General features: G+C 40.7%; 1 protein-coding gene across 4 annotated transcripts in view; it reads right to left on the bottom strand.

Moving 5' to 3' along the window:
* Positions 1 to 27,543, bottom strand: part of PTPN11 (protein tyrosine phosphatase non-receptor type 11) — an 81,863-nt gene that overhangs the window by 36,265 nt on the left and 18,055 nt on the right. For 2 of the 4 annotated variants that reach the window (XM_064578408.1, XM_045887607.3), the window contains exons 2-7: positions 25,697 to 25,792; positions 23,230 to 23,352; positions 16,522 to 16,716; positions 13,899 to 14,091; positions 9,414 to 9,530; positions 8,632 to 8,745 (exon numbers count right to left, since the gene is read on the bottom strand). In XM_064578408.1, coding sequence (XP_064434478.1) covers positions 8,632 to 8,745; positions 9,414 to 9,530; positions 13,899 to 14,091; positions 16,522 to 16,716; positions 23,230 to 23,352; positions 25,697 to 25,770 — 816 coding nt within the window. In that variant the 5' untranslated portion in view covers positions 25,771 to 25,792. Of the gene's footprint in view, positions 1 to 8,631; positions 8,746 to 9,413; positions 9,531 to 13,898; positions 14,092 to 16,521; positions 16,717 to 23,229; positions 23,353 to 24,284; positions 24,454 to 25,696; positions 25,793 to 27,543 lie in introns of those variants that run through there. The other 2 variants (XM_064578410.1, XM_064578409.1) reach the window with 2 other exon arrangements.

The following is a 27,543-nucleotide window of genomic DNA, read 5'->3' as shown; positions in this document are numbered from 1 at the left end:
GCTCAGGCCTGCCGCCCTGGAACATTTTTTCAGCACAAACCTGGAGCCCTGGTTGGGGGCTGTTGTTCAGTGCAGTGGGGCTCAGGCACCACGGGGAAGGAAGATTTCTGCTAGAGATCACCAGCAAGAATTACTATTCTAGACACAGCTTTGGGGTGCAGTTAAAGTCTTGTTTCCATAAAACCTAACGGTCTCCAAGTAGATTTTATAGCTCCCCTGAGCAGGATGTAATCACTTTAAAGAAATCAAACCGGACTATGGGTTTGAAGACAGGCATTAGCTCCTCCTGGAGACACGCTGGTTGGCAGAGCTGCTGGAAGGATCCAGGACATCTGTGTAGCTGTCAGGGAAATGACTGTAATGCCCGTGCAAACTGAAAACAGCTTCAGACCACGGCAGAGAGAGGCTTGCGTAACAGGAGGAGGATGGGCTTTAAAAACAAAAATCAAATTACTAAGGAAAACAAGCTTTACAGCGCTGGGAAAAAATAACCCCAGTTATTATGATGTTGTGTGGGGTTTGTATGGGTGTGTGTTGTGGGTTTGGTTTTTGGTGGTGTTTTTTGTTTTTTTGTTTTTTTTAAGTCAGAAACAGGAAGTTCAGAGCTAAAATTTTTCTGAAATTCATTACTGCCACCCTGAATTAGATCCCCTTGGGCAAGTGTGTAGACCAAAGTGTGTAGTCTCAAAGACTAAAATGTGCATTCACAATCCTCAAGCAGGGCCTCCACATGAAAACTGCACAGGATTAAGGAGGAACATCTCAAAGCAAAGCCTGGAACATTCCTTCATACTTTTTAAGCATCAGAAAGCTGTTCCCTATTGAATATACAGAGTCTGAATCCATACCTCTCTCTCTCCTGAAAACAAATTCTATTCAATACTCAACACAAACACATCCTTTGTGTCTACCATGCACCAGGCTCTCCTATAGTTTCTCTTGGGGCCTGCAGGAAACAAGACAGGACTACCTGTCCTTGTGGGGCCCACAGACTGCTTTGGGTTCTTGGGATAATATTCACACGGCAGACCTAAAATAGCAGGATCAAAATGTATCTCTTTATCTGTTCACCGTTTCATTTCAGCAAAACCTCTCGTTATTCCAACAGACCAAGTAAGTCATCTGCTTCCGTGAATTCACGGTACAAGAGACAAGCATGAAAACAATAGCCACACAGAGTGCCCGTGAACCCCAAGGAGAGCAAGGATTATCAAGGGAAGGGCTGCTACTAGGTGCACCTGTAATAAGAACCGATCCATGCATACGGACAGGGATCCAGGAAGGTTTCCCTAAGAAAATGACTCTGAGGCTGGGAACTGAGGAAAGTCGTTAGTAAGGTGAAGTGAGAAAGGAATATTCTAGTACAAGCCCACCCATAACACCATATGAACAGTCATATTCCCATCAGATGTCTAACAGGCAGTTCAAACTTTAACATGTCCAAAATGAAAGTTGACCACCTGCCCCAAACCCGTTCCTCCCAGTCTCCCTATCTCAGTAAACTGTGACTCCATCCTACCAATTGCTCAAGCCAAAACCTTTCATCGTATCCTTGCCTCAGCTCTGTCGTACCACACAATCCATCAACTCTACCTTCAAAATATCTCGAGAACCCAACTACCCCCACTCCTGCTACCCTGAACCAAACCACTGCCATTTCTCTGCTCGGATTACTGTGATTTGCCTCTTTGCTGGTCTCCCTGCTTCTATCTACCCCTTACAGAGGGTGTCATGTGGTAGCCAGAGTGACTACATCCCTCCTATGGTCAGAACCTTGCACAGACTTTCTATCTTTCTCCAAGTGAAAGCCAATGACTTTACACTGTAAATATTATAATACCTTGGAAGAGAGTGCAAATACCCTATAAATGCAGCCATGCAATGTGCACCTCACCAAGACGCACAAGGGCTGAGTTCAGGTTTCAGGTAAGGCACATCGCAGGCACAAAATTCTAGGATCATAACCTGCCTTTTCATTTATGTAGGAGTATCTCATTTCAGCAGAACTTTACTTCATTACAACAAATCTAGAACTATTATCCGCCTCTTCATGTTTATAAGCAGGGATATGCAGGAGATACAAGATGTTTACACAGATAAAAAATGGGCAGTCTCTAGAAAAAAATCAGACTTGAGGTCACAACATCTTCATCCCACAACATACCCCAGAAGAAGATCAACAAGCTGAATTTATTTTAGAAACAAAGGAGAAAAGACCCAAAGAGATGCACAAGAGACTTTGTATTTAAGATGCGTCAAACGCAGAAGTAATTTGTAAGTATCTTCTGGGGTAACATACCTGAAAGGACACACAGAGTTTTACAGATAACCAAGAGTCGGGCATAGAGACAAAACACAGCTGTCAAAGTTAAGTTACGAAAGGCATTGCAACTTAGATCTCTGGTTCACTTTTAAAGACTATCAGAACACATGGTAAGAAGGAACTGATGCAAATTTATCACCTCCCCGGAAACAACTGAAGTACGATCGCTAAAATAATAATGCCTTGCTACTGGGATCAAACTTCAGTTTCAGAGGATTTAGATTATAATGAGTCTCTGCTTTCACACATCTAATTTTTTCTATAATGGTTTGGTTCTGTTCTTAGCCATATTCCCTTGGCCCCAAACTTAAAGGCAATTTTTTTTAATTAACTGGATGTGATAAGCAGGTACCTAAGAGATCCTGAAAGCAGACCATCAGCTATTTAGCTGAAGCACCTAGCTTCAGTTATCAGATTTAACCTTAGTAACTCTGATTTAGTGAATGACAACTTATCACATCAGACTGACCTCTACGGAGAAAAGACATGATCTTGTTTTTTTCCATTTCCCCCAAAAGCCAACTCAACCCCCCTCACCTTTGTTGTTAATGATGTATAAAAGATGACCTGAATTTGAAATGTCAGAGAGTGAAACCATCAGGTTAGCATTTAGAATCAACCTTCTTTTTCCAAGGCCAGAAAAGTCAGGCTAGGAGTTGTTCTAAGTTCACATCCTGACCCCACCAACAGGATCGTGAAAAACACCCCTACTGCCGTAAGCTCTCTGGGAAGGTCTGACTTTGTTTCCCTAAGCACTGCCTAAGTGAACTTAGTGTTCAAAAACCCACCCCTATGACAGACACCCACCTCACTGCTGTCGTTTTTTTGAAAGTTCACAGTCACTAAAGAAAAAGTGGTGTGTACGAATGATCGCCTCGGCTACCATTTTAAAAGAAAGTATAAGATGAACATGGATCTAGATTATAAAATAGCTATTTCTTATCTTTACTAAGGTTCGACATCTTTCAATTTTAATTAAAAACGGTATTTTTCAGACTTTAAATGCACTAACCAAAATCGTGTACAATAACATAATAAAAATTAAAGATGAGTAACAACCATTGTGTTTTTTAAGGTGAAATATTTAAAAATGTTAATATTAACAACAGTCAGCAAAAATAAGAAAAGATGCATGCACAAGGCTACTCCTTGTACTCTCTCTATGATACACTAAAACTATCCAAATGCCCATCAATAGGCTGAAAGAACGATGGTACATCCACATAATGGAGTACTATGCAGTAAAACTGAATGAAGACTATCTCTAGATAATACTGTGGAGTGATCTCCAGGACAGTGAAAACAACAAGGCTGGAAAAAAATGTGTAAAGTTACGCTACTGTTTATCTATGAAAGAGAGGGAATATGGACATATATACATATTTGCTTATACTTTAAAATGTAACGATAAACTACAACTTTTTAAAAAATGGCTATACATACAGGGAGAAAAGGACAGAGTACAAGGGAGATTTCTCTGAATATACTTTTTAGGATCAAAAGCAACATTTCATATAATTATAAATAAAACTTCTAAAATCCAAACCTAATATGAAACCCATAACCTAATTATATACCCAGTTAGTTTACAACCACACAGAGAAGACTATTAGAAATGAGTTTAAAGCTCAGGAATGAGATTACCCATCTCTGAAGGATCTACCCTAAGAGATGTTGTTTTTGTTGCTCTTTAATGGAAAAAAATATTAAACTATTTTTAGTAATCACAACTCAGCAAAATCTAGACCATAAGGGAACTTTCAGGACAAAGGACCTGCTTTCTCCAACAACAACATCAACAAAAAAGAGGGTGCTATGGTCTGAATGTTTGTGTCCCCCCAGAATTCATGTTGAATGAAATTCTTGCCCCCAAAGGTGATGATATTAAGAGGTGGGGTATCCTTATAAAAGAGACCCCACAGGGGCGCCTGGGTGGCTCAGTCAGTTGAGCGTCCGACTCTTGATTTCAGCTCAGGTCATGATCTCAGGGTCTTAGGATTAAGCTTAGGATTCTCTCTCTCCTCCCCCTCTGCCCCTTCCCCTGTGCCCCTGTTCCCTGCTCCCATGTGTACATGCACTCTCTTTCCCTAAAAAAAAAAGAGACAGACCCCACAGTGCTCCCTCATCCCTTCTGCCATGTGAGCATACAAGAATTCTGCAACCCAGAAGAGGGCCTTCACCTGACCATACTGGCACCCTGATCTCAGACCTCCAGAACCATGAGAAATACATTTCTGTTTATAAACTACCCTATAGCAGCCTGAACACACTAAGATGAGGGAGAGGGGGAAGAAGGAAGGGGGGTAAGAAAGGATGGAAGGGAGCCAGAATATTAAGAGACAGAAGACTTTTAAAAGAGACAGATGTGTGAAGCTTATCTGAATCATAATCCAACAAATTTTTTTAAAATTATAAAACAGCTAGGGCGCCTGGGTGGCTCAGTTGGTTAAGCGACTGCTTTCGGCTCAGGTCATGATCCTGGAGTCCCTGGATCGAGTCCCACATCGGGCTCTCTGCTCGGCAGGGAGCCTGCTTCTCCCTCTGACCCTACCCCCTCTCATGTGCTCTCTCTCATTCTCTCTGTCTCAAATAAATAAATAAAATCTTTAAAAAAAAAATTATAAAACAGCTAGCATAATATAGTGATGTTTGATGAACTTTTATTTTTTCTAGATGTGGAACAGTATTTTGATTAATTTAAGAATTCCATAAACACCGAAGTATTTATGAATAAAATAATAATAATTGGCAAAGTTGATAATGATGTATGGGGGTTCTTTATACAAATCTATTCTATATAATACATTCAAAATTTTTTCTTAATCAAGTAGGAAAAAGCACTTCTCGATGCACACAAACTGCGTGTATGTGCGCGCATGCACACATGACAATCAGGAAAATGTAAACAGTGAATGACATCCGTTAATGTTAAGGAATTATTGTTAATAGCTTCAGGTGTAAGAATGATATTCTGGTTAAAATCTTTTGTGTGTTTTTTTTTTAAGATTTTATTTATTTATTTGACAGAGACACAGCAAGAGAGGGAACACAAGCAGGGGGAGTGGGAGAGGAAGAAGCAGGCTTCCCACGGAGCAGGGAGTCTGATGCGGGGCTCGATCCCAGGATCTTGGGATCATGACCTGAGCCGAAGGCAGATGTTTAATGACTGAGCCACCCAGGTGCCCCTGGTTAAAATCTTTTGAAACGAAATAGTTATAGATTAAAAAAACACCTGGAATTTACTTCAAGATAAGCCAAGGCTGGGGGCACCTGGGTGGCTCAGTCGGGTGAGCATCCGACTCCTGGTTTTGGCTCAGGTCATGATCTCAGGGCTCCACGCTCAGTGAGGAATCTGCTTGAGATTCTCTCTCCCTCTCTCTTTGCCCCTCCCCCCCCGCTCCTGCTTGCTCTCTCTCTAAAAATGAATAAATAAAATCTTTAAAAAAAAAAGATAAGCCAAGGTTGGGAGAATTAGTGGGGAGTAGTTAAAAAAGACTGGCCAGGGACGGCTGGGTGGCTCAGTGGGTTAAGCAACTGCCTTTGGCTCAGGTCATGATCCCGGGGTCCTGGGATCAAGTCCCGCATCAGGCTCCTTGCTCAGCAGGGAGTCTGCTTCTTCCTCTGCCTGCGCTCCCCCTGCTTGTGCTCTCTCTCTCTGACAAATAAGTAAATAAAATCTTTTTAAAAATAAATAAATAAGACTGGCCATATATCAACAATTGTTAATACTTGGTGACAGATACATTGTTATGATTATGCTCTCTCTCTGCTTTTGTATATATTTGAAATTTTGCATAATAAAAAGTTTTGAAAAATAGGTTCTCCAGACTCCCATAATAGCCCTGAGCGTCTGTCCATCAGCAAAAGAACAGTCCGCCCCTGTGCTGAATCCACAGAGGAAGATCAGGCAGCAACCAACAGAACAAACTATGCGCACCCATGGCAACCTGGACAAACATCTCGGACGGCAGGTAGAGCAGGGGCGGCCAAACAGAAGGGCACGCGGCTCCATGTATATGAGCTTCCCGAGCCAGCAGCAACCCCCCCACCCCCAGGAAACACCCAGGAGCGCGGCCTGGACCAGAAATGCATGCGTGCAGGCTCACAGCAGCATGACCCACAGCGTCCGGAACGTGGACGCCACCCAGCTGTGCATCACGGAGGCACGGACGCATGACACGCTATTCTTTAACCTTCAGGGAATGAAGCCCGGGCGCGCCAGGACACTGGTGACCCCTGAGGGCGTTATGATCTGCCAGGAGGCCAGTCACAAAAGGACAAGTCCTGTAGGATCCACTCTCAGGACATCCTGCAGCGATCCGACGCACAGAGACAGAGCCGCTGGGCCGGGGAGCCGCTGGGGACGGAGTTCCGGTGTGGGACGATGGAAATGTTCTGGAGGGGGAGGGTGGCGACAGCTGCTGGACACCGAAAATGTACTCAATGCCCCTGAACCGAACGCTTAGAAATGTTAACGTTAAGATGTGAAATTTTGTTTTCTGTATTTTACCACGATTTGAAAGGAATGAGAACACCTAACGCTGAGTGGAGGAAAGCCATCAGCGGTCACCCGGCAGGGGTGGAGACGGGGAAGGCACACCTGGGAAGGAACCTCCCAGAATGACAGCAACGCGATGCCCGAGGGCTGGGGTAGTGGGTACACAGATGGACACCTGTGTCAGAAGCCAATGAGCAGAACTCTTCAAATGGCTGTACTGTGGGGCGCCTGCGTGGCTCAGTTGGTTAAGTGTCTGCTAAGTGTCTGCCTTCGGCTCAGGTCATGATCCCGGGGTGGTGGGATCCAGTCCTGCATCAGGTTCCCTGCTCAGCAGGAAGCCTGCTTCTCCCTCTCCCTCTGCTCCTTCCCATTGCTCATTCTCTCTCTCTCTCCAATAAATAAATAAAATCTTTTAAAAAAATTTTTTTTAAAAATAGGTTCTCCAAATTTTAATGTAAGGTTTGTAAAATTTCTGTACTTATCCATCCTACCTCATGAGGCTTTATGAAGACTACATGAAATGAATGAAATAAAGTGAATGTAATTAAAATGAATAGAAATCCTGCCCTTTATTTTCTCCGCTGGTGGGACAGAATGAAAAGAGTACTGAGCTTGAGGTTTAAAAATCCTGACTCATTATGTTGATCATCACTTTCTTGGTGATGCCCTTCATCACTGTCTTCCCTCTCTCGACCAGAAGCTCCTTAAAGACAGAAACCCTGTCTACCTTGTTCGCCACCGTGTCCTTGGTGATTAACCCAATGCCTGGTATGAACGAATAAACTTGAGCTCAAGTTCCTGTTCAGTAATGTGGAGCAAGGACTATGACTGTTCTATTCTGTACCCAACCTCAATGCTGCAGTGCAATCAGTATTTGTGGTATAGAGGCTGGACAATTTACTTAACCTCCCCAAACCTCAGCTTTCTCCTCTATAAAATGGAAATAACGTCTTTCTCAACAAGTTGATCTGACCTACTGTGGTTTTAAGGACTTCATGTGGCCATTCATTCATTCGTCCCACAAATATTTATGAATTCTAAAGTCCTATAGAAAGTATGTAATAATCTATTGTTCCCATAAACAGAATAGTAATAATAAAATGACACAAACATTAGCTAAATGTAAATACCCATTCAACAAATATTTATGGAGTTTCTACTGTGTACTGGGCACCGTGCCACATGCTAGGGGTAACTATGAAGGTAAGTATGATACAATTCTTGTTTTTGAGGAAGTTTTCAGTCCAATGGATGAGAAGAGAAAGAACGACGTTACAATACGAATTGGTAAGTGACATACCAGAGTGAAACAGGAACACAGCACATTCCCTCTGGAGACATTCTCCTACCCAAGTTGGTTTCAGGAAAGAAATCATTCACTTAACTTCCCAAAGTTATAAATGTCAACTCCCAAATTAAAACCGCTGTGAGGTATTTCACTTTTACTTATTCACTGCAATAAGGCTATAGATTCTTTCTAAAGAAGCCAGCCAATGCTGGAAATCTTCCAAAGGAATTAGATCCTTTTGTTTTTCTGGGTTTTTGCCAGCAGTCCAAACCAAAAGAGGCAAATGGAGCTATTGGCTCATCCATTTAATATTAACTGCCAACTCCCTTCTCCCAGAACACAATGCCCTTCTATTTCAAAGAAGCCCCCTCAGCAACTTGTTCCATGTCAATCAATGGCTGAATTAAGAAAGAACACAGATTTGAGTCTTTCAGATCCAATTCCAAATACAGGGCCAACTTCTCTCTCATTAAAAATAGGATTTAATAACTCGTGTAAAAAAATTTTTTTTTAATAACTTACCTCAAATTCTTCCCAAAAGCCTTGTTTGACTTTATCTGTGGTCTCAGCTAATTTGCTTAGTTCTCGAACCCGGCTTTCTATTTCAGCAGCATTGATACGTGTTGTGTTGAGGGGCTAATCAAATTCAGCAGTTGGTGTGAAATGAAGAAAGTATTACCAAAAAAAAGTGTTAATGCAAAAAAAAGAGTTCCATGTTGATAATTCGTAAGGCAAGGACAGGAAATTCAAAGGACATGGTAATTCACAATAAAAGTTTTCAAATACAGTTTCACTTTCTTTTCTATTTTGTGAGGAAATATATCTTTCTTCAATCTCCACACACACTTTACTCTGGTAATATAAATTCAAACCTATTTTTCTTTATAAATAGACCACAACATTATTTAGAGAGATGATATAATCTGCCACTAGGTAAACTTCGAAATAGCAGTAACTCCAAAGTGAGTTGAGTGTAATAGCCCAAAGATAACCAAAGGTAGATCTAGATTGCAAACTTGGTAAAAGCTTGCTTTAAAAACTCTATGAGGCCTTTTAGACATACACATGGAGATAATCATGGAAATGATGTAATATCTGGCATTTGTTTCCAAATACCACAGGAGAAGGGCAGTGAGCACAGTAACAATGAAATAAGACTTGGTAAGCTGATCACAACTGCAGCTGGGTAATGGGTGTTTGGAGGTTCTTGAGACTATTCTACTACTCTATATTTGGAATATTCTATATTAGGATTTTTTAAAACTTTATAAGGAGATGGAGCTTTAGCTTTCCAATATGCTCACCTGCTTGAGTTGTAGTACTGTGCCCAATGTTTCCACCATGGGATTCTTCTTGTAATGCTCCACAAGATCTGTCAAAGAGTCAAACCGTTCTCCTCCACCAACATCATATTTCAGTTCCTTTAAGACAAAACAAAACAAAACAAAACAAAATCCTGCTTATCACCTTTATGTTAAATTACAGTTTTTCCCAACTGAAGTACAGAGACTAACTCTCCCCCTCAGATCAAAGAGCTGTAGGAGCAGAAAGGAGAGGAAGCGAGGATGATGAACCTGAAAGGCTGGCCCAATGTGAAAGAGCTGACTGTGAGGTGTGAGAAGCTCTAAGTAAGTATCTCTCAGCAACTAGGCAACAAAAAATTGTCCCCTTTGTAAGTTAACTAATTAGTTAAAGAAATGAAAAACAGTATTCTTTACTATTTACTTACACATACAGGCTAAGGAACTACAGAGCAGGCTGCTGAAGAGAAGGTAAATAACAATTTCCCTCTGAAATACAACAAACTCCAAGGCTGGGTAGGCAGCACTGAAGGCCAACATACATGTCTCTACTTTCCTCTTCTAATGAAAATTTAAAAGGGAAATTATAAACAGAGGCCAGGAAATTTCTTCTGACAAAAAGATCAAAATAGGCTATTTCAGGGAAACAACAGGAAAGGATGTTATTATTATTAAGAAAATACAATACCCTAGAAATTATATATGAAGATATTTGGGTACAATCTTTTATTTAAAAATAAAACAGAGGGGCGCCTGGGTGGCTCAGTCGGTTAAGCATCTGCCTTTGGCTCAGGTCATGTCATGATCCCAGGGTCCTGGGATCGAGTCCCACAAAAGGCTCCCTGCTCGGCGGGGAGCCTGCTTCTCCCTCTCCCACTCCCCCTGCTTGTGTTCCCTCTCTCGCTATGTCTCTCTCTGTCAAATAAATAAATAAAATCTTTAAAAAAAAATAAAATAAAACAGTGATGGAAGGGTGGGAAAGAAGCACTTTCAGAATGACAAAGTCAGGACACCTCTGAAAATCCATTCTTTCATAAAAGCAACAAAAACACTAGTAGGGACGCCACGCCTGGGTGGCTCAGTCAGTTAATTTGGGGGAAAAAAAAACTTAATTGGGAAAAAAAACTTCCCACTTAAACTGGGAGGAAAAAAAACAAGCTTTAGGGATGCCTGGGTGGATCACTTGGTTAAGTGTCTGCCTTTGGCTCAAGTCATGATCCCAGAGTCCTGGGATGGAGTCCCATGTGAGGCTCCTGCTCAGCGGGGAGTCTGCTTCTCCCCCTCCCTCTCCCTCTGCTGCTCCCCCTGCTTGTGAGCGCGCACTCTCTTTCTCTGACAAATAAACAAAAAAAAATTCTTAAAAAAAAAAACAAACCACTAGTAAAAATTGTCATCAAATTTTTCAGAACTCTGGAAATTAACCAAGAACTTGCAACAGTCCAAGGAACATTCATTCAAGAAAAATGACTGAATCTTGGTAAGGAGCAAACTGTGGCATTTTAACTTGCCATATATTCCCAAGTATCTCTCTCTAGCTCTTCTGTAGCCTTGAAAACCAACAGCCTCATAACCACGGTAACTGTGAAAGCCAGCAACCTAGCACACCTAGAGGGAACAGAATGAATTTCGGAGCTCTCGAGTCACCTATCCCCAGAGAATAATCCCTGTGGGCAAACCTTGTTTTACTGCACTTTGCTTTATTGAATATATTTCAAGTCTTTATCTGGGCTTTGCAAATATTGAATATTTGCAGATAAATATTTTTAACAAATTAAAGGTTTGTGGCAACCCTGCATCAAGCAAGTCTATTGGCAGCCATTTCCCAACAGTATTTGTTCACTTTGTGTCTCTGTGACATTTTAGTAATTCTTTCAGTATTTCAAATTTTTTAATTATTATTATTATATTTGTATAATAATATAATACTGTGATCAGTATTATGACTCACTGAAAGCTCAGATGATGGTTCGTACTTTTTAGCAATAAAGTATTTTTTAAGGTATGTTGTCCAAAAAAAAAAAAAGTATATTGTCTATTGTTTTTCAGACATAATGCTTGCACTCTTAATAAACTACAGTGTAGTACAGCATAAACATAACTTTTATATGCACTGGGAAACGAAAAAATTAATTTGACTTGCTTTATTGCAGTATTCATTCTACTGCAGTGGTCTGGAATTGAACTCATAATATCTCTGAGATATACCTGTATTTGACCTATTTAGCAGCTCCCTGGAAAAGTCCTGTTTTCAGAGCTTATGTTTATTTGACCTGACTTAGAGCTCACTCAGCCCTGTCTTCAGGGGATCTGCCCAAAACAATCAGCAGCAACTGTTTAATATCATAGCAGCCCGTGGCGGCAATACCAGTTAAGGCAAATAAGAGACTGACCAAAATGAAAAAAAGGAAAATGTAGGCAATGTCCACAGAGGGCTTGGAAAACCTCTAACATAGAGAGACAAACCAAGAAACAGACTCTTAATTATAGAGAGCAAACTAATGGTTATCAGAGAGGAGGCAGGTGGGAGGATGGGGAAAATAGGTGACATGGATTAAGGAGTGCACTTGTTGTGATGAGCACTGGTTTTTGTACGGACAAGTTGAATCACAATATTGTACACCTGAAACTAATATTACACTATATGTTAACTAACTGGTATTTAAATTAAAAGTTAAAAAAAAAAACTCTAACATAGTCTTGAGAAGCTAGAAGGCTTTGTGAATGTGCAGGGCTGTGTAAAGTCAGGGGAGGATCCAAGAAAAACCTAATCTTCACCTCTAGCTGACCTTGAGGTTCTGCACAAACAGAAAGTGAAGGCTAAGGCAAAGTTGTAATCCGCCAGGGCACTGAAACCGTGCCCCAACACACACACACACACACACACACACACACACAGCCCCCTTGGCAAAGGTTGGGAGACTTAATGGTTCATGGCATTTAAGGAAACCTCTGTCCAATCATTAACTGACCACTAAGCTAACCAAGCAAAGACTTGTGGCTACACATGGCAAAGAATAAAGGAAAGTCACCAAACATAGAGTAATGTAATAACTACAGCAACAATAAAAAGTAGCAACAACCCTGGAAAAGATGACATCTGATTTCCAGAATCACCACATCATATTATTTAAAATGTCTAGTTTCCAACAAAAAAATTAGGAAACATGCACAGAGATGGGAAAGTATGGACCAAACAAAGGGGGGAAAAAGCACTCAATAGAAACTGTCCTTGAGAAAGCCCAGATAAAGACTTGAAATCGGCTAGTATAAATATGTTCAAAGAACTAAAGGAAACTGTACTTTATAAGTTAAAAGAAAATATGAGGATGTTGTCTCACCAGATAGAGAGTATCACAAAAATCTGTACACAAATGTTCATAGCAGCATTATTCATAATAGCCAAAATGCCCATAAATTTTTTAATGGAGAAACAAAATGTACTCCAGCCATACAATGGAGTATTTGACAATAGTTTGTTGACACACACCATAATACGGATAAACCTTGAAGACATTATGCAAAGTAAAAGAAACCAGATGCAAAAGCCACAGATTATATGATTCTATCTATATGAAATATCCAAAACTGGCAAATCCATAAAAACAAAAAGTAGATTGGTGGATGCCAAGAGGTGGAGGGAGAGGAAATAATGGGGAGCGACTGGTAACGGACACAAGGTTTCTTTTTGGGGTGCTGAAAATGTTCTGGAATTAGTGTCGGTAGTTGCATAATATGTGCATATACCAAAAACCTGTCCACTTTAAAAAGGTGAATTGTATGGTCTGTGAATCATACCTCAATAAAGCTGGGGTCTTTTAATATATATTTAATTTAAAAACTGAAGAAATACGTGAATAGACAGTTTCTTTTTAGGAAAGTTTGACATAGTTGACCAAGAACCAATCTCCTTAGTCCAGTCGCCACATTAAAAACAAGAAATTGTGAGTTCAGGGGCGCCTGGCTGGTTCAGTTGGTGGAGCACGTGACTCTTTACCTCGGGGTTGTAAGTTTGAGCCCCGTGTTATGCGTAAAGATCCTTAAAAATAAAATCCAAGAAAGAAAGGAAGGAAGGAGGGAAGAAAGACAGTAAGAAAGAGTGAGTTCAATTCTCCTAGCCTTGACACAGGAACTCTAATATGAAGGAAAATGCAGGCACAGGCCAGACTGTGACAATCCTAAGGAGGAGCTGAGGCCATCACTTCAGAAACAGGGAGACTGAGGCCGACTCTAGCAAAAACAGATCAGGTGCTCCAGGGCAAAAGGTGATGTGCTGAGGCATGACTTAATCTGCCAGCAATAGACTGGAAAGAAATAATTTAATAAAGTTCTGAAATGATGAAACCAATGTAATAAATAATACTCTAAAAACATATAAGCCTGTGACTGAGCAAAGAAAATCTGACTTTGGAAGTGATGTCTGTCTTCCTGAGCAGAAGAATCACCCAAAGACGACATTTTGCCGGACCGGTAGTTCAAGTGGGACTTTACCTGACAGCGGATCATGACGTGGGTCACTTTAGACTTGCCATCATTGCTCTCCCCTTTGTCGTCACCAGTTCGGACAGACAGAACAAAATCTCCGGGGTGGCTCTGGCTCTCTCGTACCAGAAAGCTACCGTGTTTTCCTTTCTCAGTTAGTAATTTCTCTGCTTCTTTCCCAGAGAGGTGTCCATGAAACCACCTAAATTTGTTTAAATGAAAATCAATTGAGTTCTGCCACGGGTTCACAGTATTCTTTCACAAAACTACCATACATAGCCAGCTCTCCCAAACACTATTAAAAAACAGACCCATTCCTCCAAGGGACTGGCCAATCCCACATGAGATAATCTGCATCCCAAGCAGGCAGAAAAAATGAGAAGGATGTTAATAAGCATTAAACTTTTTAAATGAGCCCACAGTCATTTGTAAACAAATGCCCTCAATCTTTTCTATTTTCTTTTGAATCTCCCATCTTTTAAAAATGCACTTTGTCAGGCGCCTGGGTGGCTCAGTTGGTTAAGCGACTGCCTTCGGCTCGGGTCATGATCCTGGAGTCCCAGGATCGAGTCCCGCATCGGGCTCCCTGCTCGGCAGGGAGTCTGCTTCTCCCTCAAACCCTCCCCCCTCTCATGTGCTCTCTTTCTCATTCTCTCTCTCAAATAAATAAAATCTTTAAAAAAAAAAAAATGCACTTTGTCTTTTCTCCATGCCCTACACCAAAACGACCAACTATTTAATCACAGCCATTTAAAGAAATTAAAATAGTGGTGCCCAGGTGGCTCAGTGGGTTAAGCACCTGCCTTCAGCTCGGGTCATGATCTGGGTGTTCTGGGATCAAGCCCCACGCTGGGCTCCCTGCTCAGTGGGGAGTCTTCCTCTGCCCCTCCCCACTCCCCCACCCCTCCCATCCCCACTCATGCTCTCTCCCTCAGGTAAATAAAAAAAAATCTTAAAAAAAAAAAAAAGAAATTAAAATAGAAAGTCATGGTAGAGACAAAAAAAATCATTTGAATGTTTGCCCTTGCTTTGGTATATGAATACTACATAAAAAAGGAAACTATAAATTAATTTAAGCATTCCAAATTTCTTAATATTTCCCACCAATACTTCAAAAGCCTCCAAGTTTGCTGTCAACATCTTTGGACTGTATACTGGGTTATCATTTCAAGCTCTAAAGCATATAACATCTAGAGAAAGGGTGAGGGATTTTGCTAAAAATGTGAATTCCCATACCTCCCAACCAGAGATAGCGATACACTAAGTTTGAAAGGAGCCAAGCAATCTGCATTTTTACCCAGCACTCCAGAGTCCTGATGCAGGTCATAAGAGGAAAGACTCTGAAACAACATTACTCTAAGATACTATAAAAAACACTGTAATGGGGCACCTGGCTGGCTTGGTCGGAAGAGCCTGTGACTCTTGATCTCGGGGTCATGAGTTCTAGCCCCATGCGAGGGGCGGGGGGGGAATTATATACATAAATAAACCTTTAAAAAAATCTTAACACAGGGCGCCTGAGTGGCTCAGTTGGTTAAGTGACTGCCTTCGGCTCAGGTCATGATCCTGGAGTCCCGGGATCGAGTCCCGCATCGGGCTCCCTGCTCAGCGGGAAGTCTGCTTCTCCCTCTGACGCTCCCCCATCTCATGCTCTCTCTGTCTCTATCTCATTCTCTCTCTCAAATAAATAAATAAAATCTTTAAAAAAAAAAAAATCTTAACACAGTTATATTACTAATGTGGCTTTTCCCCTCAGGATCTTGGTAAGAAAGCAAGCACTGTCGTGGCAGAGAGCGCTAATGGCTCATTGCTAGAGGAATATCCTTTGAGTTATTTTTCATCCACCCTCACCTGAACAGAGTAAAATTCAGAAATAAACTGAGTTGGCTAACAGCCTTTTGCTTGAAGCTACAGTGGTAACTGGAGAAACAAATGATCTGCCTGTAACAGCGCTGACATAAAGGTGCAAGTTGAAGAAACCTATCTGAAGATATAAAATATACAAACCTAATCAAGAGACCCGGAATTTGTACTGAGTTAGAAAGGAGGATGGGAATGTAGAAAACCAATAAAATCAATAAAAATAAGTCAAGTCCCGGATTTCATCAGCTTGGTTCCAACACAAGGGGAAGAAGATCTCTGAAATAATTTAATTCCCTCTAAGCAAGGTCATTCTCCACATTTGTGGATACAACATAACAGAACTGGTGAAAAATCTGACCCTCCGCACTCTGCTTTTCGGCTTCTGAGCTTAAACTGACATCTGTTGGTGGCCTCGCTGAATAGCTGGTGGGAAGCTACTCCGGGACCTGCTGCTGACTGGGCGCCTCCATTAGTACTTGTTTTCCTCTCCTAACTCTCAGAGATTATCAGCTCAAGTTCAATAATCTTAAGATTACTGCATGTACCAAGTATAAACAGGAATTGCCTGAGACCCTGCGAAATTAAGTGTAAGGAACACTGATCGAAGCTTTTACAAGAAAGGGGCACTCTGCAAATCATCTGATCCTATGATTCTGGTTTCAGTAAAACTGAACTTTAGTTACAAAGATTACAGCTTGGGAAACAGGTAAAGCCAAAGCCCCACAAATTCATTTGTATAGCATGAGAGAGATGCCCCACAGTCACTAACCTTTCAGAGGTAGGATCTGCACAGTTCAGAGGATATTTAAGCTCAATAACATCTCCATTCTTCTCTTTTAATTGCCCATGATGTTCCATGTAATACTGGACCAACTCAGCCAAAGTGGCAAACTTCTCCCCTCCGTACAAGTCATAGTAATCACCAGTGTTCTGAATCTTGATGTGGGTGACAGCGCCATTTCTTCTAAAAGAGTCCATTAGGGGGAAAACAAAAACTAATGAAGAGCTATACTAGTAAAAATGGATGTCATATTCAATATCAAATTTCACCTAAACCTTGAAATACACCCAAGAAGCCAGTTTACACTTCTCCTGTAACAAACGCAGTGAGTGAAAACCACACAGTCAACCATTTCAACACGAAGGTCTTTGTTTCTTGGCTCCTTTCCCTTCTACAACTTCTACTTTGGAAGTTTGACCTATCAAATTGCATATATTAAGTGACAATAATTCTTCTCATCAGTAATTAATAGAGACACATATACTAAAGTTAAACATCACTCTATCTTCTAATCCAGTAAATCCACCCATAAGTATTTTGTCCCCCCCAATGAAACTGTATAGCTAACCTAGGACTTGTATAATATTCATTGCAGTTTTATTTGGAATAGAAAAATACTGGAAACTCAAACATTTATTACCAAAATGGATAAATAAATAGTTACATACTCATACCCTAGAACACTACACAGCAATTAAAAAAAAAAACAAAAACAAAACACTGATAACATACAACTACATGGATGAACCGCAAAAACATTATGTTAAAGAGAAAGAGGCCAGGGGTGCTTGGCTGGCTCAGTCGGGAGAGTGTGTGACTCTTGGTTTTGGGTTGTGAGTTCGAGGCCCACACTGGGCGGAGAGATTACTTAAAAATAAAATCTTCAAAAAAAGAGAGAGAGAGAAAAAGAAGACAGACACAAATGAATATATACTGTATGACTTCATTTGTCAACGAAGTTGTAGAATAAGCAAAACTAGTCTATAGGGTTAGAAATGAGAATAGTGGTAGCTACTTAGAAGGAGGGAGATTAGAAAGGGGCACAAAAGAATCTTCTAGGGTGATGAAAATATTTTGACTGCAGTGTTGGTTACAAAAATAAAAACATTTGCCAAAATTCATGTCACTGTACACATAAGATACTGTATATAATCGTACCTTAAATAATCATTTTAAAAACACAGACAACTGACAGTTTCCAGCATAAGATGGCTAAAATGCTATCCCACTAACATAACATTCATCAAAAGTTTCTAAAACTTGGTATTTTAGTTAGCCCAGGCAGCCTGTGATTTCCATTCAGTTTTCTGAACAAATGAATATATCACAAGGATACTCATTATAACCTTGGGGGGGTAAGACCCCCACAAGTGGCCAGGCACTTCCAAAATGATAACCATTAACCTATATGAGCTTTTAGTCTGACCCTGTAGCATTACTGATGAAGCCTCTGGAAAATATAAACACATTTCTACCAAGAAAAAAAGAATATGGGAACTAAAGAAAATAAGAAAAACTGTCCCATAATGTTTCTGACAATACCTGCTTCTGATTTTTGGTGACATTTTCCAGTGGGTAAAAAGGGTCCTTCAGGTCACCCTCACCCCCAGTCAACTACATCTGACTCTACTTTAACACCTGAGTTTCCCATTTCTAGCCTTTACTTAATGCCATAACACAAAGAAAGATATTTCAGGTATGAACTACATTAATATACAGCCACACAGATGGATCTCAAAAACATAACAGTGCATGAAAGAAGCACAATGTAGAATGATATGCTCACCATGTACCATTTATGAAAATTTAAGCACACACACAAGTAATACTACGTATTATTCAAGATACAGACATACATACACATATGTGTTATATTTTATTATTGTAAAGATATTTTTCCCTGTAATGTTACTTATTGTATTACTTAATGAATTAGAAGTACGACAAACTCATGAGAGTAGCTGTCAATGGGACAAAAGGAAGAACAGGATCAAGAGTGTTGAGTAAAGGGAAATTTTGTTTTATTTTATATTCTATTTTGAAGGAAAAAAATCACTGGCAGTAAATACAACACGGGTGATTGTACATAATTTTATGTATTTTTCTGTATTTTTTTCCCTCAAAATTAAAAAGGGAGAGCAGGAGGAGATGGGGGAAAAGAGGGAGGGGGGATGTTCCTTGACGAGCTAAATATAAGGTAACATAATGATTGAATTTTAAGCATGGGCACATAATAAAAAGGTTAGATTGTCTGCCCAGAACCAGAACAATAAACACATCATATGCACACGCATACACGCACACACAGAGGCCCGGGCACATTTCTAACAGCTGCTGTATCACGTATGAAGAAACAAAAAAAGTGAAACTTGGCAGTGTTGGACAGTTGTCAAAAGCAGTGGTTCTAAGTTCACAAAAAAGATATACAAATGGCCTTTAAACACATTAAAGGATGTTCCACTTCAATCTTGATAGAAATAAAAATTAAAATTCAGAGATACTTTTTATCAAGCTGATAAAAAGAAAAAGATTGACCACACTCAAATGGTGAAGCTGTGGAAAAACGGGCCCCTCGTATATGACTGGTGGGAGTGCAAAACGGCACAATCACTATGGAGAAGAATTTGAAAAAACAATGCTATCTGTGCATTTCCTCTCTGCCCCAATCACCTCACTCCCAGGAATTCACCCTGAAGACAGCTTTTCAAAAGCACAGCACATATGCAAAATGTGATCACATTTACTGTAGCCTTATCTATCACTGTTAAATACTAGAAAAAACTTGGGCGCCTGGGTGGCTCAGTTGGTTAAGCGACTGCCTTCGGCTCAGGTCATGATCCTGGAGTCCCTGGATCGAGTCCCGCATCGGGCTCCCTGCTCGGCAGGGAGCCTGCTTCTCCCTCTGAACCTCCCCCCTCTCATGTGCTCTCTGTCTCTCTCATTCTCTCTGTCTCAAATAAATAAATTTAAAAAAAAATCTTAAAAAAAAAAAATACTAGAAAAAACTAAATTCCCATCTGTAGGGAAATTGTATAAATTTATATGCTATTCAGTTGACTACGAAGATGAGAAAGATCATTAGAAGATTTCTGTTAAGTGAAAAAAGTAAACTATAAAGAAAGATAGATAGTATTCTACTTCATAAGTGTAAAAAGAAACCAAAGGATAAACTAGAAATTAAGGGAAATGATTACCTACAGTGATGGATGGAAATGGTGCAAGGCATGGATATAAGAATGGGATTTCTCAGAAAATACCTTTTTATACCGTTTGATTTTTAAATCTTGTAAATGTTTCACATATTCAAAAAATACAATTAAATCAACAAAGATCATAAAAAGATGAATACCTGAAAAACACTGAAACAAACAGAAAGAAATGAATCTCTCTTTGTAATTAGCTCACAACTACACAGAAAACTAATTACAGTACCTTTTGAGCAGTACTGACTGTTTGCCTTTAGTGGGATATATTCTAAGAACAAAAAAGACTCTGAAAAAATCATGAACTTCACTTAACAGGTTCGTAGTTAGAAATGACAATGGTATAGTAATTCTGGAACTATTTTTGTATTATAGAACTGGCCAAGTGAGGTCATATATTGCTGCTGCTGGAAGCAGGGTTCTCCACAGAGGAGAAGGTAAATACAAATACGGAAAGGGAAAAGGTAAGAAAGTTGCACTGAACTTGAACTATCAGTAAGAACACATGGTTCGAGGGGCGCCTGGGTGGCTCAGTCGTTAAGCATCTGCCTTCAGCTCAGGTCATGATCCCAGTGTCCTGGGATCAAGCCCCGCATCAGGCTCTCTGCCCAGCGGGAAGCCTGCTTCTCAATAAATAAATAAATAAATAAATAAATAAATAATCTTTAAAAAAAAAAGAAGAACACTTGGTTTGAAATATATAAATATTTATTTCCCAGCTCTGTCTACTGTGAGGGCTGAGAAGCAATAAACACACCTAGCTTCTAAATCTTGGTTTCTGAACACCATTCCCCACTGAAAGAATCAAGGCTCTTGAGAGAAAAGAATGATTCCAGGCTTGGGGAAAAAAAAAAAAAAAATATATATATATATATAAAAATGGCCTGAAACATCTCACAGAACCAGAAGGCAAGGATGTAATCAAAGATCACTGAAGAAATGTCAAAAGGATACAGGAACCACACAGGCCAAATGTGGGGCAACTTGAACATCAAAAATAATAATAAGGCTGGGGCACCAGGGTGGCTCAGTTGGTTAAGTATCTGTCTTCAGCTCAGGTCATGATCTTGTAATCTCGGGGTCCTAGGATCCAGCCCCACATTGGCTCCCTGCTCAGCAGGGAGTCTGCTTCTCCCTCTGTCTCTCCCCACCTGACCTGACCCCCTCCCCTGCTTGTGCTCTCTCTTTCAAATAAATAAATAAAATCTTTAAAAAAAAAAAAGAACAGAATTAGAAAAATAATTTTTCAGGTGTCAATATAATGATTTATTCAGACAAACTTCATCAACATATGCTAAAAACATGAAATGAGAAAATACTGGGGAAGAAGATACAAACTATCACCCATCAGACCATTTATTAATTACAAAAAGAAAAAGGTGCCTTTGTAATGAAAAAATCTGGCAAACACCTGAATCAAGCGATTAAACTGAATACCACCGAAAGATGGGGCAAATAGACACTCTGCGCTTCCTCCAGTGAAATAACGGGGTGGATCCAGCATCACCTCTGGAGTGTGCTTGCCAAAAATGTTTCAGCTGAATGTAAAAATGAGGAAACAATCAGCGAATTGAGATTGGAGGACAACCTAAGAAATGACTCGCCTGACTGCCCAAAAGACAGGGATAAAAAGAAAAGGTCAGGAGAGAGAGAGACTAGAAACATAAAAATTAAATGCAATGAATGATCTTTGATGAGATCCTCCTGAATCTAGTCTGGGGGAAGGGGCAGGGGTGCAGGGGGAGACTCAACTGCTTCAAAAGCCATTTCTAAAATAATAAGGGAAACCTGAATACAGATGATATATTATATATTCGACAATATTATTAAAGCAAGGTTAAAATTTACCTATAATAATGGTATTGTAGTTACACAGGAGAATGCCCTCGTTTATCCGACATACACACTGAAGTATTTAAAGGTAAAAATAGGGGCGCCTGGCTGGCTTAGTCAGTAGAGCATACGACTCTGGATCTCGGGGTTATGAGTTTGAGCTCCACGTTGGGTGTAGAGATTACGTAAAAATAAAATCTCTAAAAAAAATGTTTAAATAAAATAAAGGTAAAAATAAATATCCTGATTATCTGCAACTTATTTTTAAAAAGTTCAGGGGGAAAAAAAGTATATACACAAACATACTCAGAAAGGGCAAACATGACAAAACTGGCAGGTGAAGAGAACGTGGGTGTTCACTATATTCATCTTTCAACTTTTCTACAGGTCAGAAATTTTTCAAAATAAAAAGTTGAGGGGGCGCCTGGGTGGCTCAGTCGTTAAGCATCTGCCTTCGGCTCAGGTCATGTTCCCAGGGTCCTGGGATCGAGCCCCGCGTCGGGCTCCCTGCTCAGTGGGGAGTCTGCTTCTCCCTCTCCCACTACCCCTCCCCCTGCTCACGCTCTCTCATGCATGCACTCTCTCTCTCTCAAATAAATAAATAAAATCTAAAAACAAAACAAAACCAAAAAACCACAACTAAAAGCTAAGGACAGGGGCTCCTCAAAAAACTAATCTAAGCCAAAAAGAGATTTCCCAAGTCCCAAAGGGATCCTAAATAAACCTACCACAATTTATCCAACCCTCTATTGTGGGACACAGAGTTGCTTTTAGTTTGTTTTAAATTTTTTTGAACAGTATGACCAACATCCTGTTACATGTCTCTTTGAGCAAGTGTGACAGAATTTTTCTAGAAACTGACCTTCTCTTATGTACTTATTCCCTTTACTCTAGATTATTCCAGGAGCTATAACTTTACTGCTTTATGAATTTGCTTTTATTATTACTGTTTTTAAATAAGGAAGTAAATAAATTATGTTGGCCATTAAAAGGAATAATTAGATCTATATGTACCAGCAGAGAATTCAAAAACTTTAAAAAGGAAGTTGCAGAATAATAGATATAAGACCATGCATGTGAATTCTAAAAACACACAAACCAACTTTATATTGTTCACAATAGTACCCAGACAGTACAAGTATAAAAACACATTCAGGAAGGATATATGCCAACCTCTGGAGAGTGGTTTCCTCTGGGGAAAGAGGGAGGGGAATGGGACTGGGCAGGGGGACAAACGGGACCACAACTTCCTCAGTGATGTTAATTTCTTGAAAAAGTGATCTGAACAGACTCTTAAAAAGCATTCCTCCCATTAAGAAATCAAAAGGAAAAATGCAGGCAACCAGGTTCAGGATGAGTGGAACCAGGATCAGGCAGTGCGTGGCTTAAGGACCTGCAACACTCTGTCCACCTCACCCTCAGGGGTCTCTCAGGGGAGAAGAAATGCCCATCATGACGCCCCTTCTGCCGCATTCCCACATGCCCACTCTCAGGAGGCCACGCCTGAGCCCCGCAAGCAGGCTTGAGTCACATCTGACCCATGGGCCAGGCCTTCAAACTCTCAATGAGGGTAGCAAGCTATCCTGGGGGGGGGGGGGGGGGGGGTCAATATTTCCCACCTGAAAAACCCTTGCAGGGTTCTCTTTTCCTTCCAACTTACCTGACGGAAAGGGTGAAGTCTCCAGGGTTGCTTTTACTGGGCCTCGCCAAAAAACTGCCATCAACTCCTCTTGTCAACAGCAGGTTTTCTGCCTCCACGCCAGTGATGTTTGGGTGAAACCATCTTGAGTGAGAGAAAAATGGAGAGAGCGATGAAAACCAAAATTCTCCATCAGTACTACTTTCCACACCATCACAGCTAAAATGCCTATGAGTAGAGCAGCTAATAAAAATACAAAATAGGACCTTCCCTTCCTCTTCCCCCTCTTCTCCTTGGTCACTACCCTCTGCTTGACTTCCTCTTGATAGGAGCCTTCGATACTGCCAGCATAGTCGGTGGGGCCGGGGGAATGGGTATGAGGCTGAGCCCAAAGCCCAGGAAGATAGTCCATATGGTCAGGAGATTGAACACATGGAGTAGAATTAAACAAGGAAAGAAAGAAACTAGTGAATATGTAAACATAGTAAGGATGATGAGAGCCAGGTTTCTCACTATTGGAGAGGGGATACAACCAGATCTGAAGAAAACCAGAATAAACCAGATTAGAATTGGAGGTAATGTAAACTCTAATTTTTAACATACATACAGAGATGGCTATAGAAATACAGATGTATGGTTCTGGGTATGTCCGTGTGCATTTGTGCATGCATATACATACGCATCTTCCTAGCTCTCTCTTCTAAAAGGGCCTGGAAGCAATAACACCCCAGTAGCCATCAGCATAACCAGCACCGTTATCATGGTTTCTAAATACCATTCTCCAACAAAAGGAACTGGGTTCCTTGAAGAAAAAGCTGATTCCAGGTCTGGTGCACTAAAAGTAAGATGAGTTTGGAATACCTTACTATATGCCACGGTACCCTGCTCAGCAGGGAGCCTGCCTCTCCCTCCCCCTCTGCCGCTCCCCCTGTTCATGCTCTCACTCTCTCTATCAAATTAACAAATAAAATCTTAAAAAAAAAATACATGGAGACAAAGGGAAAGCTCTTTGCAGTAGAATCACAAAGAATGATATATAATCACTATAGGAGGAAGAACAGAATTAGAAAAATCACCATTTGGTGACCATCACATTAATAGTTCAGGCAAGAATCATCAGAGGAGGGGTGCCTGGGTGGCTCAGTCGTTGTCTGCCTTCGGCTCAGGTCGTGGTCCCAGGGTCCTAGGATCGAGCCCCGCATCGGGGTCCCTGCTCCGCAGGGAGCCTGCTTCTCTCTCTCCCACTCCCCCTGCTTGTGTTCCCTCTCTCGCTGTGTCTCTGTCAAATAAATAAAATCTTTAAAAAAAAAAAAAAAAGAATCATCAGAGGACACTAAAACTGGTGGGTGACCATTTCAGGAAGGACAGGGTATTTACAGCCACTCAAAGTACCTCCCCACAAAATACTTACTAATTACTCGTTAATTAACAAAAAATCCTCATGAACCTCACAGTGGAGAACTTGACAGATACTATCTTAACCAACTGATAAAAGTTAACAACATCGGCGCCTGGGTGGCTCAGTTGGTTAAGCGACTGCCTTCAGCTCAGGTCATGGTCCCGGAGCCCTGGGATCGAGTCCCACATCAGGCTCCAAGCTCAACGGGGAGCCTGCTTCTCCCTCTGACCCTCTCTCCTCTCATGCTGTTTCTCTCTCTCAAATAAATAAATAAATAAAATCTTTAAAAAAAAAAAAAAAGAGGGCGCCTGGGTGGCTCAGATGGTTAAGCATCTGCCTTCAGCTCAGGTCATGATCTCAGGGTCCTGGGATCGAGTCCCGCATCGGAATCCCTGCTCCTTGGGAGCCTGCTTCTCCCTCTGTCTCTAATGAATAAATAAATAAAATCTTTAAAAAAAAAAAAAGTTAACAACATCAGTTATGGCATCATGTGCCTCCTGACATCACACACTGAGAACACGTGCCATTTCTGTGATACTCCTGCCAAAAATGCATTACCTAATCTAATTATGAGGAACATGGGACAAACCCCAAGTGCATGACATTCTACAAAGTAACTGTTAGCACATACTCTTCAAAAATGTCAAAACTGTGAAGGGGGAGGAGACATCCCAAGAACTTTCCAGGTTACAGGCCAGAAACAGGACACAGGCCAGAAACAGGACACAAGTAATACATTGCATGGTTCTTTCTGGACCATATCATTGACCAGGGGGGAGGTAGGAATTTGATGATAATACCATTATAATCTAAATTTCCTGATTTTGATATGTGTACTATAATTACGTCTGTGTCTCTGTTTTTAGGAAATACACACTGAAGTATTTTAGAGTAACAAGATATCATGTCTGGAACTTAACTCAAATGGTTCAGGATGAAGTTATATATACAGTATGTATAAATACGAGGGAAGGCAAATGTACGTTAGCTGCTAAATCTGGGTTAAAACTAAACAGAAGTTGTCTGTATTATTCTTACATCTGTGTAAATCTGAAATTATTTCAAAATTAAAAGTTTTAAAAAACACACAAATAACGAAGTCCACCATGAATGCCATCCACTTCAGAGGATTCCTCTCTAGCTCCCAACAAGATTTCCTTCATGGATTCCAAAAGTCACCAAGATCTGTGGTAAAAAGAGTAATTTCTGAAGTCAAATTATCCGGGACCTTTAGAGGCTAATTCAATACTCCAGGGAACATACATCAATTATTAAACGTAGAGTCCTGGTCCTGATAATCAAATGAACTTCCAAGATACTTCTCAACAACTATTAGCCCAATTAAAGCGTGCTACAACAGTGAAGAAGAGAGAACACAAGGGTGAAAAGCTGTCATAAATCATGCATTAAGGACATGGAAAGCTCTGCAGCCTTGTGGCTAGGGCTCCTCCGATCACACAGACCCAGGTGCACATCTGAGCTCTACCACTTACTAGCTCAGCAACCTGAGAAAGTTATTCCCACCTCAGATTCATCATCCTCAAAAAGGCAATGACTGACCGGGTTTTTTTTGCCATAATTCTTATGTTCCTTTTAAGAATAAACTGAGAGTCCATACAGTATACTGTCAGTCAGCCCTTAAAAGTAACAAAGTACTGGGGGTTCCTGGATGGCTCGGTCGGTTGAACGATGGACTCTTGGTTTTGGATTGGGTCATGATCTTGGGGTTGTGGGATCGAGCCCCATGTTGGGCTCCATGCTCAGCACAGTGTTTGCTTAAGAAATTCTCTCGCTCCCTCTCCCTCCTCTTCTGCCCCTCCCCCCACTCATGTTCTCTCTCCCTCTCTCTCAAATTAATTAATTTTAAAAATGCTACGATTCGGATGAACCTCAAAAATATTATGCTAAAGGAAAGAAATCAAACACAAGAGGCCACATGTTGTATGATTCCATTAATGTGAAATGTCCAGAGTAACCAAAACCACAGAGATAGAAGTAGATTAGTGCTTGCTTTGAGAAAGCGGATAGCTAATAGCTACAGGGTTTCTTTCTGAGGTGATGAAAATGTCCTAAGATTATAGTGCACTACGTAAATATACTAAAAACCACTGAGCTGTGTCCTTTAAATATGTATGGTATGTGAATTATATCTCATTAAAGCTGTTTAAAAAAAAAATAGGGGGTAGGCAAAAAATTAAATAATGAAAATAATAAAGAATAAAATGGAATAATAAAAAAGAGGGCTTACTAAATTCACTCATTCCACAAACACTGAGTATTTATCACAGGCACTAAGGATGACACGCCAGCTAACAGAATAACATCCCTGAGGGTTCCTTTGCAATGAAGGAGATTAAAAAAACAACAACAACAAGGAGGGGCACGTGGGTGGCTCAGTCAGTTAAGCGTCTGCCTTCGGCTCGGGTCATGATCTCGGGGTCCTGGGATCAAGGCCCCCATCTGGCTCCTTGCTTGGCGGGGAGGCTGCTATTCCCTCTCCCTCTCCCTCTGCCCGCTTGTGTGCATGCACTCGCGCTCTTTCTCTGCCTCTCTTGCTTGCACGCTCTCTCTCTCTCTCAAATAAATAAAATCTTTTTTAAAATATAGGGCGCCTGGGTGGCTCAGTTGGTTAAGCGACTGCCTTCGGCTCAGGTCATGATCCTGGAGTCCCGGGATCAAGTCCCGCATCGGGTTCCCTGCTCAGCGGGGAGTCTGCTTCTCTCTCTGACCCTCCTCCCTCTCATGCTCTCTGTCTCTCATTCTCTCTCTCGCAAATAAATAAAATCTTAAAAAAAAAAAAATCTTTTAAAAATATATAAATAAATAAATAAACAAGGAAATAAAAGTAAATAAATAAAACATCAGATGTTGATAACTGCTACAAAAGGAATAAAGCTGTGGGGCACCTTGGTGGCTCAGTCGGTTGAGCACCCGAC

This window comes from Mirounga angustirostris, unplaced genomic scaffold (assembly GCF_029215605.1).
Source record: "Mirounga angustirostris isolate CCGP_5_RB_7025 unplaced genomic scaffold, mMirAng1.0.hap1 SCAF_14, whole genome shotgun sequence".
NCBI classification, from domain to species: Eukaryota; Metazoa; Chordata; class Mammalia; order Carnivora; family Phocidae; genus Mirounga; species Mirounga angustirostris.
The sequence above is the reverse complement of the archived record's forward strand: the minus strand, read 5'-3'. Positions and strand labels throughout refer to the sequence as shown.